The sequence below is a fragment of the Mus musculus genome, chromosome 16 (assembly GCF_000001635.26).
Source record: "Mus musculus strain C57BL/6J chromosome 16, GRCm38.p6 C57BL/6J".
NCBI classification, from domain to species: domain Eukaryota; kingdom Metazoa; phylum Chordata; class Mammalia; order Rodentia; family Muridae; genus Mus; species Mus musculus.
Window position 1 is genome coordinate 16,812,039 of NC_000082.6, and position 18,024 is coordinate 16,830,062.

The window sequence follows — 18,024 nt, forward strand, 5'->3', positions numbered from 1 at the left end:
CCAGAAATGGAGGAGTGTTCCTCTTTCTCCACATCCTCGCCAGCATCTGCTGTCACCTGAATTTTTGATATTAGCCATTCTGATTGGTGTGAGGTGGAATCTCAGGGTTGTTTTGATTTGCATTTCCCTGATGACCAAGGATGTTGAACATTTTTTCAAGTACTTCTCAGCCATTTGGTATTCCTCAGGTGAGAATTCTTTGTTTAGCTCTGTACCCCATTTTTTTCAATTTTTTATTAGATATTTTCTTCATTTACATTTCAAATGCTATCCCGAAAGTCCCTAATGCCCTCCCCATGCTCTGCTCCCCTACCCACCCACTACCACTTCTTGGCCCTGGCGTTCCCCTGTACTGGGGCATATAATGTTTGCAAGACCAAGGGACCACCCTTCTCAATGATGGCTGGCTAGGCCATCTTCTGCCACATTAGCAGCTAAAGAAAAGAGCTCTGGGGGTACTGGTTAGTTCATGTTGTTGTTCCTCCTATATGTTGCAGACACCTTCAGCTTCTTGGATACTTTCTCTTGCTCCTCCATTGGGGGCCCTGTGTTCCATTCAATAGATGACAATGAGCATCCACTTCTGTATTTGCCAGGCACTGGTACAGCCTCACAAGGGACAGCTATATTAGGATCCTTTCAGCAAAATCTAGCTGGCATATACAATAGTGTCTGCGTTTGGTGGCTGATTATGGGATGGATCCTTGGGTGGGGCAATCTCTGGATGGTCCATCCTTTCGTCTCAGCTCAAAACTTTGACTCTGTAACTCATTACATGGGTATTTTGTTCCCTATTCTAAGAAGGAATGAAGTATCCCCATGTTGGTCTTCCTTGATTTTCTTGTGTTTTGCAAATTGTATCTTGAGTGTTCTACGTTTCTGGGCTGATATCCACTTACCAGTGAGTGCATATCAAGTGTGTTCTTTTGTGATTGGGTTACCTGACTCAGGATGATATCCTCCAGATCCATCCATTTGCCTAAGAATTTCATAAATTATTGTTTTTAATAGCTGAGTAGTACTCCATTCTGTAAATGTACCACATTTTCTGTATTCATTCCTCTGTTGAGGGACATCTGGGTTCTGCCCAGCTTCTGGCTATTATGTATAAGGCTGCTATGAACATAGTGAAGCATGTGTCTTTATTACCAGTTGGAACATCTTCTGGGTATATGCCCTGGAGAGGTATTACTGGATCTTCCGGTAATACGATGTCCAGTTTTCAGAGGAACCGCCAGACTGATTTCCAGAGTGATTGAACAAGCTTGCAATCCCACCAGCAATGGCGGAGTGTTCCTCTTTCTCCACATCCTCGCCAGCATCTGCTGTCACCTGAATTTTTTGTATTAGCCATTCTGATTGGTGTGAGATGGAATCTCAGGGTTGTTTTGATTTGCATTTTCCTGATGATTAAGGATGTTGAACATTTTTTCAGGTGCTTCTCAGCCATATGGTATTCCTCAGTTGAGAAATCTTTGTTTAGCACTGTACCCCATTTTTAATGGGGTTATTTGAATTTCCAACTTCTTGAGCTCTTTGTACATATTAGATATTACTCCTCTATAAGATTTAGGATTGGTTAAAAATCCTTTCCCACTCTGTTAGTTGCCTTTTTGTCTTATTGACAGTATCTTTTGAAATACAGAAGCTTTGTAATCTTATGATGTCCCATTTGTCAATCCTCGATCTTACAGCACAAGCCATTGCTGTTCTGTTAAGGAATTTTTCCCCTGTGCCCACATCTTCGAGGCTTTTCCCCACTTTCTCCTCTATAAAATTCAGTGTCTCTGGTTTTATGTGGAGGTCTTTGATCCACTTAGACTTGAGCTTTATACAAGGAGATAAGAATGGATCAATTCGCATTCTTCTACATGATAACCGCCAGTTGTGCCAGCACCATTTGTTGAAAATACTTTTTTCCACTACATGGTTTTAGCTCCCTTCTTAAAGATCAAGTGACCATGGGTGTGTTGGTTCATTTCTGGGTCTTCAATTCTATTCCACTCACCTACCTGTCTGTCACTGTACCAGTACCATGCAGTTTTTATCACAATTGCTCTGTAGTACAGCTTGAGATCTGGCATGGTGATGCCACCAGAGGTTCTTTTATTGTCAAGAATAGGTTTTGCTAGCCTAGGTTTTTGTTATTCCAGATGAATTTGCAAATTGCCTTTTCTAACTCTGTGAAGAATTGAGTTGAAATTTTGATGGGGATTGCATTGAATCTGTAGATTGCTTTTGGCAAGATAGCCATTTTTACTATATTGATCCTGCCAATCCATGAGCATGGGAGATCTTTCCATCTTCTGAGATCTTCTTTCTTTCTTCAGAGACCAGAGACAGATCTTTCACTTCCTTAGTTAGAGTCACACCAAGGTATTTTATATTATTTGTGACTATTGTGAAGGGTGTTGTCTCCCTAATTTCTTTCTCACCCTGTTTATCCTTTGTGTAGAGAAAGGCCACTGATTTGTTTGAGTTAATTTTATATCCAGCTACTTCACCGAAGCTGTTTATCAGGTTTAGGAGTTCGCTGGTGGAATTTTTAGGGTCACTTATATATACTATCATATCATCTGCAAAAAGTGCTATTTTTACTTCTTCCTTTCCAATTAATATCCCCTTGACCTCCTTTTGTTGTCAAATTGCTCTGGCTAGAACTTCAATAGGTAGGGAGAAAGTGGGCAGCCTTGTCTAGTCTCTGATTTTAATGGGATTGCTTCGAGTTTCTCTCCATTTAGTTTAATGTTGGCTACTGGTTTGCTGCATATTGCTTTTATTATGTTTAGGTATGGGCCTTGAATTCCTGGTCTTTCCATGACTTTTATCATGAAAGGGTGCTGGATTTTGTCAAATGCTTCCTCAGCATCTAACGAGATGATCATGTTGTTTTATTCTTTGAGTTTGTTTATATACTGGATTATGTTGATGGATTTCCATATATTAAACCATCTCTGCATCCCTGGAATGAAGCCTACTTGATCATGATGGATGATTGTTCTGATGTGTTCCTGGATTCGGTTAGCGAGAATTTTATTGAGTATTTTTGCATTAATATTCATAAGGGAAATTGATCTGAAGTTCTTTTTCTTTGTTGGGTCTTTATGTGGTTTAGGTGTCAGAGTAATTGTGGCTTCATAGAATGAATTAAATAGAGTACCTTCTGTTTCTATGTTGTGGAATAGATTGAAGACAGTTGGAATTAGGTCTTCTTTGAAGGTCTGATAGAACTCTACACTAAACCCAATTGGTTTTTTAGGTTGGGAGACTATTAATGACTATTTCTATTTCTTTAGGGGAATATGGGACTGTTTAGATAGTTAATCTGAGCCTGATTTAACTTTGATACCTAGTATCTATCTTTGAAATTGTCCATTTCATCCAGGTTTTCCAGTTTTGTTGCGTATAGCCTTTTGTAGTAGGATCTGATGATGTTTTGGATTTCCTCATGTTCTGTTGTTATGTCTCCTATTTCATTTCTGATTTTGTTAATTAGGATACTGTCCCTGTGCCCTCTAGTTAGTCTGCCTAAGGATTTATCTATCTTCTTGATTTTCTCAAATAACCAGCTCCTGGTTTGGTTGAATCTTTGAATAGTTCTTTTGTTTCCACTTGGTTAATTTCAGCCCTGAGTTTGATTATTTCCTGCTGTCTACTCCTCTTGGGTGAATTTGCTTCCTTTTGTTCTAGAGCTTTTAGGTGTGCTGTCAAGCTGCTAGTGTATGCTCTGTCTAGTTTCTTTTAGGAGGCACTCAGAGCTATGAGTTTTCCTCTAAGGACTGCTTTCATTGTGTCCCATAAGTTTGGGTTTGTTGTGGCTTCATTTTCATTAAATTCCAAAAAGTCTTTAATTTCTTTCTTTATTTCATCCTTGACCATGTTATCATTGAGTAGAATGTTGTTCAGCTGAATCTTGGCTTTCTATTATTTATGTTATTGAGATCAGCCTTAGTCTGTGGTGATCTGATAGGATGCATGGGAAAATTTCAATATTTTTGTATCTATTTAGGCCTGTTTTGTGACCAATTATATAGTCAATTTTGGAGAAGGTGCCATGAGGTGCTGAGAGGGTATATCCTTTTGTTTTAGGATAAAATGTTCTGTAGATATCTGTTAAATCCATTTGTTTCATAACGTCAGTTAGTTTCAATGTGTCTCTGTTTAGTTTCTGTCTCCAGGATCTGTCCTTTGGTGAGAGTGGGGTGTTGAAGTCTCCCACTATTATTGTGTGAGGTACAATGTGTGCTTTAAGCTTTACTAAAGTTTCCTTAATGAATGTGGCTGCCCTTGTATTTAGAGCATAGATATTCAAGATTGAGAGTTTATCTTGGTAGATTTTCCCTTTGATGAGTATGAAGTGCCTCTCCTTGTCTTTTTTGTTAACTTTGGGTTGGAAGTTGTGATGGTTTGTATATTCTTGGCCCAGGAAGTGGCACCATTTGGAGGTGTGGCCTTGTTGGAATAGGTGTGTCACTGTGGGTGTGGGTTTAAGATCCTCAGCCTAGTTGCCTGGAAGTCAGTCTTCAACTAGCAAACTTTGGATGAAGATGTAGAACTCTCAGCTCCTTCTGCACCATGCATGCCTGGATGCTGCCATGCTCCCACCTTGATGATAATGGACTAAACCTCTGAAACTGTAAGGCAGCCCCAAATAAATTGTTTTTCTATAAGACTTGCCTTTGTCATGGTGTCTGTTCACAGCAGTAAAACCCTAAGACAGAAGTTGATTTTATTCAATATTAGAATGGCTACTCCAGCTTGTTCCTTTGGACCATTTGCTTGGAAAATTGTTTTCTAGCCTATTACTCTGAGGTAGTGTCTGTCTTTTTCCCTGAGGTATGTTTCCTGTAAGCAGCAAAAAGTTGGGTCCTGTTTATGTAGCCAGTCTTTTTATTGGGGAATTGAGTCCATTGATATTAAGAGATATTAAGTGATTGTGCTTCCTGTTATTTTTGTTCTTAGAGTTGGGATTCTGTTCTTGTGGCTGTCTTCTTTTGGGTTTGTTGAAGAATTACTTTCTTGCTTTTTCTTGAGCATAATTTCCCTCCTTGTGTTGGTGTTTTCTCTTTATTATCCTTTGAAGGGCTGGATTCATGGAAAGATATCGTGTGAATTTGGTTTTGTCATGGAATACTTTGGTTTCTCCATCTATGGTAATTGAAAGTTTTGCTGGGTATAGTAGCCTGGGGGGGCATTTGTGTTCTCTTTGGGTCTGTATAATATCTGTCCAGGATCTTCTGGCTTTTAAAGTCTCTGGTGAGAAGTCTAGTGTAATTCTAATAGGTCTGCCTTTATATGTTACTTGACCTTTTTCCATTACTGATTTTAATATTTAATACCTTTATTTAGTGCATTTGTTGCTCTGATTATTATGTGTTGGGAGGAATTTCTTTTCTGGTCCAGTCTATTTGGAGTTCTGTAGGCTTCTTGTATGTTCATGGGCATCTCTTTCTTTAGGTTTGGGAAGTTTTCTTCTATAATTTTGTTGAAGATATTTGCTGTCCCTTTAAGTTGAAAATCTTCATTCTCATCTACTCATATTTTCCGTAGGTTTGGTCTTCTCATTGTGTCCTGGACTTCCTGGATGTTTTGAGTTAGGATCTTTTTGCATTTTGCATTTTCTTTGATTGTTGTGTCCATGTTCTCTATGGAATCTTCTGCATCTGAGATTCTCTCTTCCCTCTCTTATATTCTGTTGCTGATGCTCACATCTATGGTTCCTGATTTCTTTCCTAGGGTTGCTATCTCCTGAGTTGTCTCCCTCTGGGTTTTCTTTATTGTTTCTACTTCCCTTTTTAGATCTTGGATGGTTTTGTTCAATTCCATCACCTGTTTGGTTGTGTTTTCCTGTAGTTCTTTAAGGGATTTTTGTGTTTCCTCTTTAAGGACTTCTACCTGTTTAGAAGTGTTTTCCTGTAATTCTTTAAGAACTTCTACCTATTTAGCAATGTTCTCCTGTATTTCTTTTAGTGAGTTATTAATGCCCTTCTTAAATTCCTCTACCAGCATCATGAGATGTGATTTTAAATCTGAATCTTACTTTTCAGGTACGTTGGGGAATCCAGGACTCGCTGTGCTAGGCGTACTGGGTTCTGATGATGAGTGTTCTTGGTTTCTGTTAGTAAAACTCTTACATTTGCCTTTCACCATCTGGTAATCTCTGGTGTTAGATGTTCTAGCTGTCTCTGGCTGGAGCTTGTTCCTCTTGTGATACTTTAGCCTCTGTCAGCACTCCTGGAAGTCCAACTCTCTCCTAAGTCCCAGTGGTCAGAGCATTCTCTGCAGGCAAGCTCTCCTCTTCCAGGGAAGGTGCACAGAAGTCTGGAGCTCAGATCCACCTCCTGAGTCCTGGGGTCAGAGCCCTCCCTGGAGGCTGACTCTCCTCTTGTGGGGAAGGTGCCCAGGGGTCTGGGTCTCAGCTCTGCCTCCTGGTTGAGGATGAAGGCCAGAAGGGACCCTGTCCAAGAAGCTCTGTTGCTTCTGCTGCCCATGTGCTCTCCTGCGTAGACTGGTCTCAGTGATCGATCCTGGGTGTGCTAGGGCCTGCAGAGTTTGCACCCAAGATAGCGCGGGACTGGCACCGAACAGAACAAACCCCAGCCACTGATCAGGCAAGTTACCTTTGTCCATGTTCCTGCTGGCACAAGACCCTCTGGGTTTTTTTAAACAGATGCTGTGTTCCACTCACCAGTGATCTCAAGGTCCTGAGTGTGCTAGGGCACCTACAGCATGGAGAGTCCTCTGGGAACCTTGGGACCCTCCACCAAGGTTGCACCCAAGATCAATATTTTTCAATTTTAAAGATTTGTTTTATGGTCTATTTTTGAAAAGCTCTCATGTGCTACTGAGTGCCTCGTGTGTTCTTTGGTGTTTGTGGATATCTGTTGCTGGGTGGTGATGGCACAGGCCTTTAATCCCAGCACTTGGGAGGTAGAGGCAGGCATATTTCTGAGTTCGAGGCCAGTCCAGTCTACAAAGTTAGTTCCAGCACAGCCAGAACTGTACAGAGAAACCCTGTCTCGAAAAGCCAAAAGAAAGAAAGAAGGAAAGAAAGAAAGAAAGAAGGAAGGAAGGAAGGAAGGAAGGAAGGAAGGAAGGAAGGAAGGAAAGAAAGAAAGAAGAGGGAAAAGAAAATTTAAAATAGATATCTGTTAAGACAATTTGATGTACAATGTCAAGTAATTCTGAGGTGTTTTGTTTTGTTTTGCTTTTGTCCAGATGACCTGTCCATTGGTGAAAGTGGCATATTGAAAAGCATCTACTATTAATAGATTGATATTAATCTGTTACTTTAAATCAGTAGTGCACTTTATTTATTAAATTGGGGGCATATATGTTTAGGATATTAATGTTTGGCTTGTTAACTTTTATTGGAATGAAGTGACCTTCCTTATCTCTTCTGATTAGTTTGTTTGACGTCTATTTTGTCAGAAGAGTGATGCCTGCTTACTTCCTGATCCCATTTGATTGGGGCACTTTTGTCTATCTTTTTACTCCAAGACAGTGTTTATTTCTAAAGCTAAAATGTCTTCCTTGTAGGAAGCAGATAGATGGATTTTGTTTCTTGATCTCTTCAGTCTGCATCTGTGAGAATTGAGAGCATTGTTATTTAAAGGTACTATTGAAATATATGTACTAATTATTGTCAATATGTTGTTGATTTTTTTTTTTTTTGGCAGTTCTGCAACTTTATTTGACATGAGCAGGTTAGTTCTCATCCACATTGACCGTCTGTAGATTTTTGAATGTGGTAACAGGCACGTAAGTTACCAGCGTGTAGAGCTTGTTTGGGGAATCCTCATCCTCATTACGTTTTCTGGACAAGCGTACTCGGATGCGATATGGAACGTTCCTTATTCCCTTGGCCCAGACGGCTTTATTGAGCCTGGTGTCAATGCGCACATCTGGTGTCCCCATTTCCTTCATGGCAAACTTCCGAATTTCTTTGAGTGCCCGAGGAGCATGCTTCTTGAAACCCACTCCATGGATGCGCTTGTGAATGTTGATGGTGTATTCTCGGGTCACCACCTTGTTGATGGCAGAACGGCCCTTCTTCTTCTCGCCACCCTTCTTTGCGGGAGCCATTCTGCCGGGCCCAAGTAGGAAAGGAAGGGCGCGAGGGTTTGTGGGAAGGAAAGTCGCCATGTTGTTGATTTTTGTGTTGTTTTCCATGTTACTTTGCATTTTAATAATTATGGCTTCTTGTTTTTTTCAGTGATCTCTTCTATGCTCACTTCTCTCTTCAACCTGAAATAATGCTGCTTGTGTTTTCTTTAGGTTTGATTTGTTAGACACAGCCTTTTCAGCTGTTTATATCACAGAGATATACTTACTCCTTCAACCATGACAGGTAGCTTTGGGGGAGTATATTCGTCTAGAGTGACCATCATAGTCTTTTAGGACTGAGGATACATTGCTCTAGGCTCTTCTTTCAAATTTTCTATTAAGAAATCAGCTAGGATCACATAGGTTTTCTTTTGTATGTGACTTGTGTTTTTCTCTTGCAACTTTCAATACACTTTCTTTGTTATGTGTGCTTAGTTTTTAACTATGGTATGCAGTAGGGATTTTTCTGGTCTTGTCTAGTTGATGTTCTCTATGCTTCCTATATCTGTATGGGTGTGTCTTTCCTGAATTTGAGGAAGTTTTCTTCTATGATCTTGTTAAAGTTTTGGTCTATTCCATTAGCTCGGAATTCTTCTCCCTTATCTATGCCTATAATTCAAAGGTTTGTTTTGTTGTTGTTGCTGTTGTTGTTTGGGTTTTTTGTTTTGTTTATCATGGTGTCCCACATTTCTTGTATGTTACTTTCTGGTATTTTTGATTTTTTTTATACTGCTTACTTATTTTGTTCAGATCCCCTACTTTATCTTTAAGTCCTGATATTCTTTCTTATGCTTGATATATCTAACTGTAAGGCTTTCCTTTGCATTTTCTAGTTGAGTTGTAGTGTTTTCTAACTCCATCTGTATTTCAATTTGCATTCTCTCCAGTATTTCTATCTCCTATTGAATTCTATTCTGAAGTTCTGGGTTATCTTTGTTATTTCTATCAGCTTCCTGTTTTTGTATTTCCTTGATCATCACTCAGGAATATACTCCTTAATTTTCCTCTTTGGTTTCATTGAGCTGTTTCTTTGTGTCTCCTTTAAACTCTTTAAATTCTTTGATGAAGTTTATGATTGTTCTTTTAGATTCCATGTCCTGGGGCTAATCTAGGTAACTCTCATGGGTAATCAATTCTACAGGACAGGTAGGTTTTGCAGAGAAGAGACAGGCTTTCATATTGTTGGTATTTTTGCAAAGAGATCTGGGAATATGGACTTCTTTCATTAGTTCAGATTCAGTGATAGACAGATCCAAGCTGGAAAAGAAGATAGGATGTGAGGGCATTTTGGGCCTACAGTCTGGAAATGACTTGAAAAGAATAAAGCCAGGTGCCAGAGGTTACTGGACTGGTACACAGAATTGCTTCCTGGCCCAAGCCTAGAGTGTGGGGCTGATAACGATGAATGGAAAGTTGTGAAATGGTGTAGGAGAGTCCTGTGTATTGAAGAATAACTACTGGGCCAATAACCTGTAGTGAAGCATATAGACCTTTGGAGAAAACTTACTACTACTATTCTGCTAAATACACATATTAAACCAACTCCTAATGGTTTATTATTATATCCATAGACCAAGGCAACTCTCAAAGCTCATCAGAGAATCTAGTAACCAATACAGTAGATAGTGACAAACACAGATCTACAAATGGTCAAGGTGAAGGAAAATTAGGGACTAAGAGTGTTAATGCCTAAACAGAACATGCATAATCTAATCCCTTTTCCAGAGGCTCAGGGATCACTGAAGGGAAGGGAGCAGAAAGATCATAAAAGCCAGAGGTGCACAGCTACAAGGAAGCAGTCTCCTCTTGACACAGAAGAGCAGTTACCTATATGAACTCACAGCAGTTGTGACAGCATGCATAAGACCTGTTTCAGACCAAAATAGACCAAGTTCCAGGATGGAAAGGAGTATTGGGCATATAGTTCCACCAAGGAGCTATTCACAATTTTTACCTGATGAGGAAGTAAGAATAAGTTTTCTCTAAGAGTGTAGACCCAGATAAGTATTCAACATTCTAATGGAAGGCTAAAAATCCAAGAATTAGTCTTTATGCAGGGGGTAGGACACAACGTTTGGTGGGAAACACAATCCAGGCTTCATCTTCACAGCTTCACACAATGGCCTCTCCAGACCTCTATCTAGGACCTCTCCTTCCACACTCCTAAGCCTCAATAGCTTTCCTTAGCAACAAAAGTAGATTCTACAAACCCTTGGTTCCTAAACCCATTTTTAACCAAATAGCTGATGCTGCCAAATCCTTTGCCTGTTTTGGATAGAACCTGGCACTCTTTGAATGACATTTATATCAGCTTTTCTTTGTGGGTGCTCTCTGGGAACAGATCATTTCTCATTTCTTAGGCCTGTTCTTTTCACTAGTTGCAGGATTAGCTGGGTGAGGTCTCACCCTAAGGGCACCTCTGCCTTTATTCCATCATTCTTCATCTCTTTCAGCACAAGCCTTGGCTCTAACATCAAATTTCTCTGTGGTCCTTCTCTCCTCAAACTACATTTTTTTTCATTTCTTTTTGCTCCACTTACTCTTTATCATTGTATATCTTCATAAAACTGATCAATAATAATCACATGACAGAATCAATATTAGGCTGTCTTGAGAAATCCTCTGCCAAAAGAATTAGTCCAAAACTCTTCTATTTAACCTCTAGGCAGATTCTTAGGTCAAGAGAAAAAACAGCCACACTCTTTGAATGGTCCCTAACCTAGTTACTAATATTTTTCCCCTCTGAAACTTCTTGGTTTGTGCCTACAGAGTCCACATTGTTCTCAGCACTGCTCTCTTCAAAGATCCAACTAGGATGGCCCAGTAAGTCTCACTCACAGAGCCATCAACTGTTTTGGTTTTTTGGTTTTTGTTGGTTTGTGGTTTTTTGTTTGTTTGTTTGGTTGGTTGGTTTGGTTTGGTTTTTTGGTTTTTTGGTTTTGTCAAAGTCTCCCACATTCCTCCAAAAACAGCTAGTCAAGCCTGCCACAGCAATTGCCAATTCTTTAAAGTTGTCCTCTAATCTCCACATGAATGCTGTAGCACACTCACACTGTGGCATATGCACACCTGAATTCACATACACACCACTGCATAAATATACCCACATCCCCACATAATTATCATAAGTTAAGACCTTTTAAGTAAAGTGGTCAATGCCATGTCAACATTGGGTCAATATCCACCTATATATGTTCATACACATGCACCCACACATACAAACATACACGCACACCTTACAACACACATGTGCTAAGTAAATAACAGTGTATGAGTCAGGACACTAGAGGAACAGAACCAATAGAATGGATGTGTAATATAAAAGGGGATATATTAGGTTGGTTTATATGCTAGGGGCTTTGATGTACAATAATGGTTGTCTACATGCCTGAGAATCTGAGAATCCAATAGCTACCCAATATAAGAACCTAGATATCTCAGCAGTCCCAATCTTCTGCTGAAGACCTAGAAGATTCTGGAAGAGTCATTGGCCTCCAGTTCATGTTAGAAGTCTGAAGAAATTGGGCCCTGAAATCAGAAAAGCTAACACCAGCACCAGCAGCACCAGCAGCAGAATCCAGCAGGAGTAAATGCAACCAAGCATTTACTTCTCCTGGATTCTCACATCTAAAGAGTACACTAGAGGGTACCACCCATTGTAAGGGACCCTCTCCCATCAGTTAATCTTTCCTGAAAATGTCCTCAAAGACATACCAAAAGGCTTCATAGACTACAGAGGCAACCAGGTTGACACTCAAGATTAACCATCGCACATATCCCTTTGTTGCCTAGGCTTAGCTTGAATCAACATTCCTGCTCCAGTCTCTTCTAAAAAGCCTGGACTATAGGAAGACACCACTAAAGTAGACGTAATTTACATTGTCTTGTCTAGTGAGCCTTTCCATATGAATATGTATGTTTTCCTTAGAAAAATCTGTTCAAGTCATTTGCCCATTTTTGAATTGGACAATTTTTGTTGAGTTGCAGTGATTCTTTGCATTTTAACTATAAATATGAATCTTTTATGGGTTTCTGTGTCAGGTATTTTCTGACAGAGTAAAGTAAGACAATTAATTCAAAAATCTGTCTGAGGTTAGGATATTTCACCTACTCTAAAAGATTTGAGATAGTTTATATGTATATATGTTAGAGACAATTTAGTTTTATATTTATATATTTTATATATTTATATGTATTTTATATATTTATATTTACATACATATATTTATAATATAATTGTATGTTTATATTATATTTAATTATATTGTCCTACTATTTATTTATATATTAATGTTTAATTGATGAAATACAACTATATTATATTATAATTAAATTGATTATAATATAATTAAATATGTAATTATGTAATAACAATTGTATATGTGTGTATATATATGTGTGTGTGTGTCTATATATATATGTATTTTATATATATATAAAATATGGGCATGCTTAACCTAACAGAGGTCCTGGTTTCAATCTTCAGCATACATAAAATTTTATGTGTGTGTGTGTGTGTGTGTGTGTGTTTATGACAACAAATATATATATTATATATGTGACATGTATATGACAACAAATACTCATGTGTTCAGGAGGAGCACTGATAATTGTATCAGAAATACAGGCTGGATTTCCACTGCAATTAAGATCTGAAATGAGTTTCATGGCAGCAAAGAAAAGGTGAATATAAATTTTATGAAATAAGATAAAGCAGGATTTTTTTTCTACTAAAATTCCATACCCAGCAGCTAGCTTTACAGAAAACTTTCAATAAATGCTTAAAGAATAAATAAGCAGCATTTCTTGCTATATTTGTGACATAATAACCGAACTCTTTACTGATAGATTTAAAGAAGCTGTGGGAAAACCTAGTTTTTAAAATGTTTTCAGCTTTAAAAAAAAATGTATGTTGAACACACAGGTGATACACACAGGTGATACACACAGGTGATACACCCAGGTGATACAGACAGGTGATACATACAGGTGATACACACAGGTGATACAGACAGGTGATACAGACAGGTAATCAGATGTTCAAAGTCATCCTCAGCTGCAAAGGGAGGTCAGTACAATAGAGGAAGAGGAAGGATAAATAACTAAGGATGCTTTAAAAGACACGGAATCACTGTTTTATATTTATCTAAATCTATATATAATACTTACAACTGTATGTATATAATATGAAGAAGTTATATCACTTGTAGCAATAATACTCCCACCAAGAGCTATAGACTAATTAAGAAAAACTCCAGTACACACATGGAGAAATCTTTCAAGTTGTTGGTTAGATTCAATCCTCAGTACACATAACAAACAATATAGGCTATTACTATTGTCCTTGGTGGCCTTCCAGGAGTTGAAGTTAAATACCCATTACTGAAGGTAACATGCACTTTGGACACAGAACTCAAGGATGTGAGCTGGAACGGACCTGACAGTCTCCTCTACGTAGATACCGGACGGTGCTTTGCAAACTGCTAGAGGAGGAAAGCATTCAACAGTCTGAGCCAACTGTAATGTTAATGAGTCACAACAATGGCCAGCACAGCAAGGTATTTCTACAGGTACAGTGGTGGCACTCACATCTTGACAGTAACCAACGTAATGGCTAATTGAACTCAAAGCCCACTTAACAGGAAGGAACTTGAACTATAAATCTTGACAACTACCCAGGGCTAATGAGGTCATGGGTCTTAGAAGAGAACCTACCACCTCCACATTCCTAAATCGGTTAATCCCTAACTACATTCTAAAATTTTATTCTAATATCCACAGGTAAGTGTAAATCACATCCCCCATCAAAGAAACTTTTTGTTTGGTTGGTTTGAGGGTTTTTGGGTTTTGTTTTTGTTTTCAGTAGATGTCCATTACAGAAAGCCACTGCTGCCAAAATGCAAACAATAACTGACCATGGGGTGCCCGGCCCCACCTGATGCACCTACAGGACAACTCCTACAGCCTAGAGCTCAGGAGACAGATGTTCTCGAGGAGTGGTGGGGAGACTGTAAAAGGCAGAGAATGAGGAGGTTTGTGGTGAGATGCTGCCTTCTGGCTATGACAGGAAAGCTACATTCATGGAATCTCAACAACATGCTTGCCTAAAGAAGACTTGAACAATTTGACTACAATTGACAGAAGACCAGGAAAAATCTCTTGGGGTCCCTCCCTTTCCTAGATGAAAGCTACAAGCAATTACCAACTGCTAAGAGAGAATGAACTAGTCTTCCCCAGGGATGAGTCCCTGGAGTGGTCACCCAGTACCATCGCCCTAGAAACAAAGGCGTGCAGCCAGTACTGAATGGACTCATCAGACTGCATTCAGGATTTATTCATTCATATGTATATGTAACAAGGAGGAAGAGGCCATGAATTTAGAAGGCAGGGTAGACAAAAATGGGAGGAGATCATGGGAGGAAAATGATGTAATGAAAATGTAAAATTCAATAATGAACCAGGCATTTGTACTATGGAATCTTGAGGATTGTGAGAACAGAGAATAAAGAAAATTCATTTACATAAAATAACTGCAAAAAAGTTTATTTTATTTGTAACTGTGTGTGTGTGTGTCTGTGTGTGTGTGTGTGTGTGTGTGTGTGTGTGTGTGTGTACACATGAGTGCATGGAGACTAGAGGCATTGGATCTCCTCGAGCTGGAGTTATAGATTGTGAGCACTTTAGCCTTGGTGCTGGGAACCAAACTCAGTTCCTCAGGAGAAACAGTATAATCTTTTTTTTTTTTTTTTTTCTGAGACAGGGTTTCTCTGTGTATCCCTGGCTGTCTGGAACTCACTCTGTAGACCAGGCTGGCCTCAAACTCAGAAATCCGCCTGCCTCTGCCTCTGCCTCTCAAGTGCTGGGATTAAAGGCATGCGCCACCATGACTGAGGCATCTCTCCAGCCCCAAAACAACCAATTCTTTAATGACAACATCTTAGAAATTGGTACTGGTTCAGTGGCTGCTAGGGTGGAGTACAGAAGGAGGTGGGCGTGGATCCTGTATACTGACCTAAGTATAGTTTTCCCTGAGTATCATGATGGTGAGCACACAGGAGATGACAGTGCACAGAGTGAAATACACACAAGACAATACAACTGGGGAAACATGAATGGAATTAATCAGTTTCTGTCAATATTGGCATCATAACTGTACTAACAATAAACTTTTGAGCACTCAGGAGGCAGAGGCAGGCAGATTTCTGAGTTTGAGGCCAGCCTGGTCTACAAAGTGAGTTCCAGGACAGCCAGGGCTATACAGAGAAACCCTGTCTCGAAAAAACAAAAACAAAACAAACAAACAAAAAAAACCAAACTTTTGAAATACATCACTAGGGAATTAAATGAGCAAAGGGCACATGAATCTATACTTATCTCAATTTTTTAAGTTAAAGATAAAAAGGATACTGATAAAGATTTTAAAAATCCTATTCTAAAAGCTTACCTTACACCTCTACAGAGTCATAGGAACCAAAGGGGTCAAGGTCTCAGAACACACCCCACAGAATCTAATAAGCAGGGCTCATAGGGCCTCACAGAGACTTAAGAGACAATCACAAACCCTATATGGGTCTATGCTAGGTCCTTTGCACATACTAGTGTTCTTGGTGTAGCTTGGTGTTCTTGTGGGATTCCTAATAATTCAGGGAGGAGGTAGGGCCTCTGACTCTTAGGACATTTTCTTCCTGGGTTGCCTGCCCAGGCTTGGTTTGAGGGTCTGTGTCCAGCCTCATTGTAACTCGTTATCCAACTCAGTTGGCATCCCTGGGAGACCTGATTTTTTTTTCTTTTTAAGGGAAACAGGAGGGATGGATATAGGGGAGAGGGAAGAGAAGAGACTGGAAGGAATAGAGGGAGAGGGAACTTTGGTCAGGATATAAATATTTGAGAAAAGAATAAAAAATTTTAAAAATAAAGAAAATATCCGAGAATAAACACCAAAATCCAAAGGACAAAACAAAGGACCAAAAAGGTACAGGGTATTTAAGTTAGTTTTAAAGATATCCTATAATATGCCTGGTGGTAGTGGTGCACACCTTTGATCCTAGCTGTCACAGGAGGCAGAGGCAGGAGGATGTCTGAGTTCCAGGTCAGCCTGGTCTACACAGTGAATTCCAGGACAGTCAAGGCTACACAGAGAAACACTGTCTCCAGGAAGGAAGGAAAGAAAGAAAGAAAGAAAGAAAGAAAGAAAGAAAGAAAGAAAGAAAGAAAGAAAGAAAGAAAGAAAGAAAGAGAGAGAGATATCCAATAAACTAAAGGTTTCTCAAGACAAAATAGTGATAGCAATCTCAGAGTTCAGTTAGTAGCTCATGCTTGATCTGGGCAAATGAAACTCTCCTTCCTCCCTCCTCCCTCCTCCTCTTCTTACTGACATACCTGGCAGGGACAGGGATCTCTCTCTCTCTCTCCTCTCTCTCTCTCTCTCTCTCTCTCTCTCTCTCTCTCTCTCTCTCTCTCTCTCTCTCTCTCTCTCTCTCTCAGAATAAGATCTATGCTAAACAACTTCCAGGAAATTCATACTGCTTTGAATGAACCTGACAACCTGCCAGCGCCACCGCCACCCCCACCCCCACCCCCACCCCACCTCCGCTAAGGGGACTGGAGATTGTACAGGAGGAACTTGGAGGCGTCTCCTTTGACTCACCAGGCACACACACACAAACAACAAAACAAAACAAAACAAAACAAAACAAAACAAAACAAAGCAAACGAACAATACCTCTGCAGGTAAGAAACCCAAGAGGACAGCAGCTAAGGGTTACAGGTACAGCTGATGGGAGTCAGGGGATGGAAGAGGCCAGGGCCTGAGGGATAGGAGAATAGGATAGGGTGGCAGGTGAGACAGGCAGACAAGCGTGGGGTGCAGTCTTACCTGCATTCTGCAGCGTTTCGATGTTTTGGGGTCTTGTCGCCAGCTCTGCCACCATCTGCACGAATTGCGTCCGGGCTTTCTGGTACTGCTCGAACACTGAGGAGACAGACCCGGTAGAGGTGCCCTGTGGCCCGAGACGCCAACCCTCCCGAGTGCCCGCCAGCCTTTGCCATACCTTGCAGCACCTGCCGCTGGCTCATGGCGCCGCACCTGCTTCTCCAGGTCCAAGTGGTGGGCAGCTACCAGGACCTCCGCCACCGTTGAGCTGGTAGTGGGATCCGTTCCTCTGTGTATGCGTCTCCAGGGCAACCGACAGCAACCGGATACAACCACCAGCAAAGGTCGTGACGTCACGGCCAGAGTGGGGAAGGCTGTTACACTTTATCAACCGCTTGCCGGTTGTTGCACCCGCCTGGGGTGGGGAGGGTGTCTCTTGGGCAGAAGACTGTCAGGAGACAAGGTCCTCTACACACCAACCCACCAGAGTGGCTGGTGCGACGCCTACAGGTTGCGGGCACCACACACAGTCAAGAACAACCAAGCATGTAACCACCAAATAATCTGGTTGATAACAGTATTGTCAAAGCAACCTTAACACAGTGTTTTGTTTCTGGTGTATCCCTGGTACACATGACATTTTTGGTTTCCAGATCTCCGAAAACTCACAACTGTATACTTACTTAATTGCACTTAAGACAGCGACTAAGCAGTCTGAAATATTCAGTAGGAAAAGCAGAACAAATAATATAATTAATATCCTATGGTCCAGAATTACTCTTTTTTTTAATTAATTTATTTATTTATTTTCATGTATGTAAGTACACTGTATCTGTCTTCAGATACACCAGAAGAGGACACTGAATCCCATTACAGATGGTTGTGCGCACCATGTGGTTGCTGGGAATTGAACTCAGGACCTCTGGAAGAGCAGTCAGTGCTCTGAACTCACTGAGCCAACACTCTAGCCCCAAGGGTTACAATAAATAACAAGTTTGTGATCTGCATCTCTTTGGCTATTTGGTTTTAAAGTCAAGCTTTATTTT

At 40.2% G+C, this 18,024-nt stretch overlaps 2 protein-coding genes across 3 annotated transcripts in view; both read right to left on the reverse strand.

The window, feature by feature from the left end:
* The window catches only part of Spag6l (sperm associated antigen 6-like), a 76,348-nt gene extending 59,023 nt beyond the window's left edge, over positions 1-17,325 (reverse strand). The window contains exons 1-2 of one of the 2 annotated variants that reach the window (NM_015773.2): positions 17,157-17,325; positions 16,982-17,077 (exon numbers count right to left, since the gene is read on the reverse strand). In NM_015773.2, the coding sequence (NP_056588.1) occupies positions 16,982-17,077; positions 17,157-17,181 (121 nt within the window). In that variant the 5' untranslated portion in view covers positions 17,182-17,325. The remainder of the gene's footprint in view (positions 1-16,981; positions 17,078-17,156) is intronic. The other variant, XM_017317063.2, reaches the window with a different exon arrangement.
* Positions 7,675-8,158, reverse strand: Rpl31-ps12 (ribosomal protein L31, pseudogene 1 2). The gene has a single exon (NM_001258458.1). The coding sequence runs from the start codon at positions 8,143-8,145 to the stop codon at positions 7,708-7,710; it is 438 nt and encodes a 145-aa protein (NP_001245387.1). The 5' UTR covers positions 8,146-8,158; the 3' UTR covers positions 7,675-7,707.
* Positions 17,326-18,024: the final 699 nt, after the last annotated feature.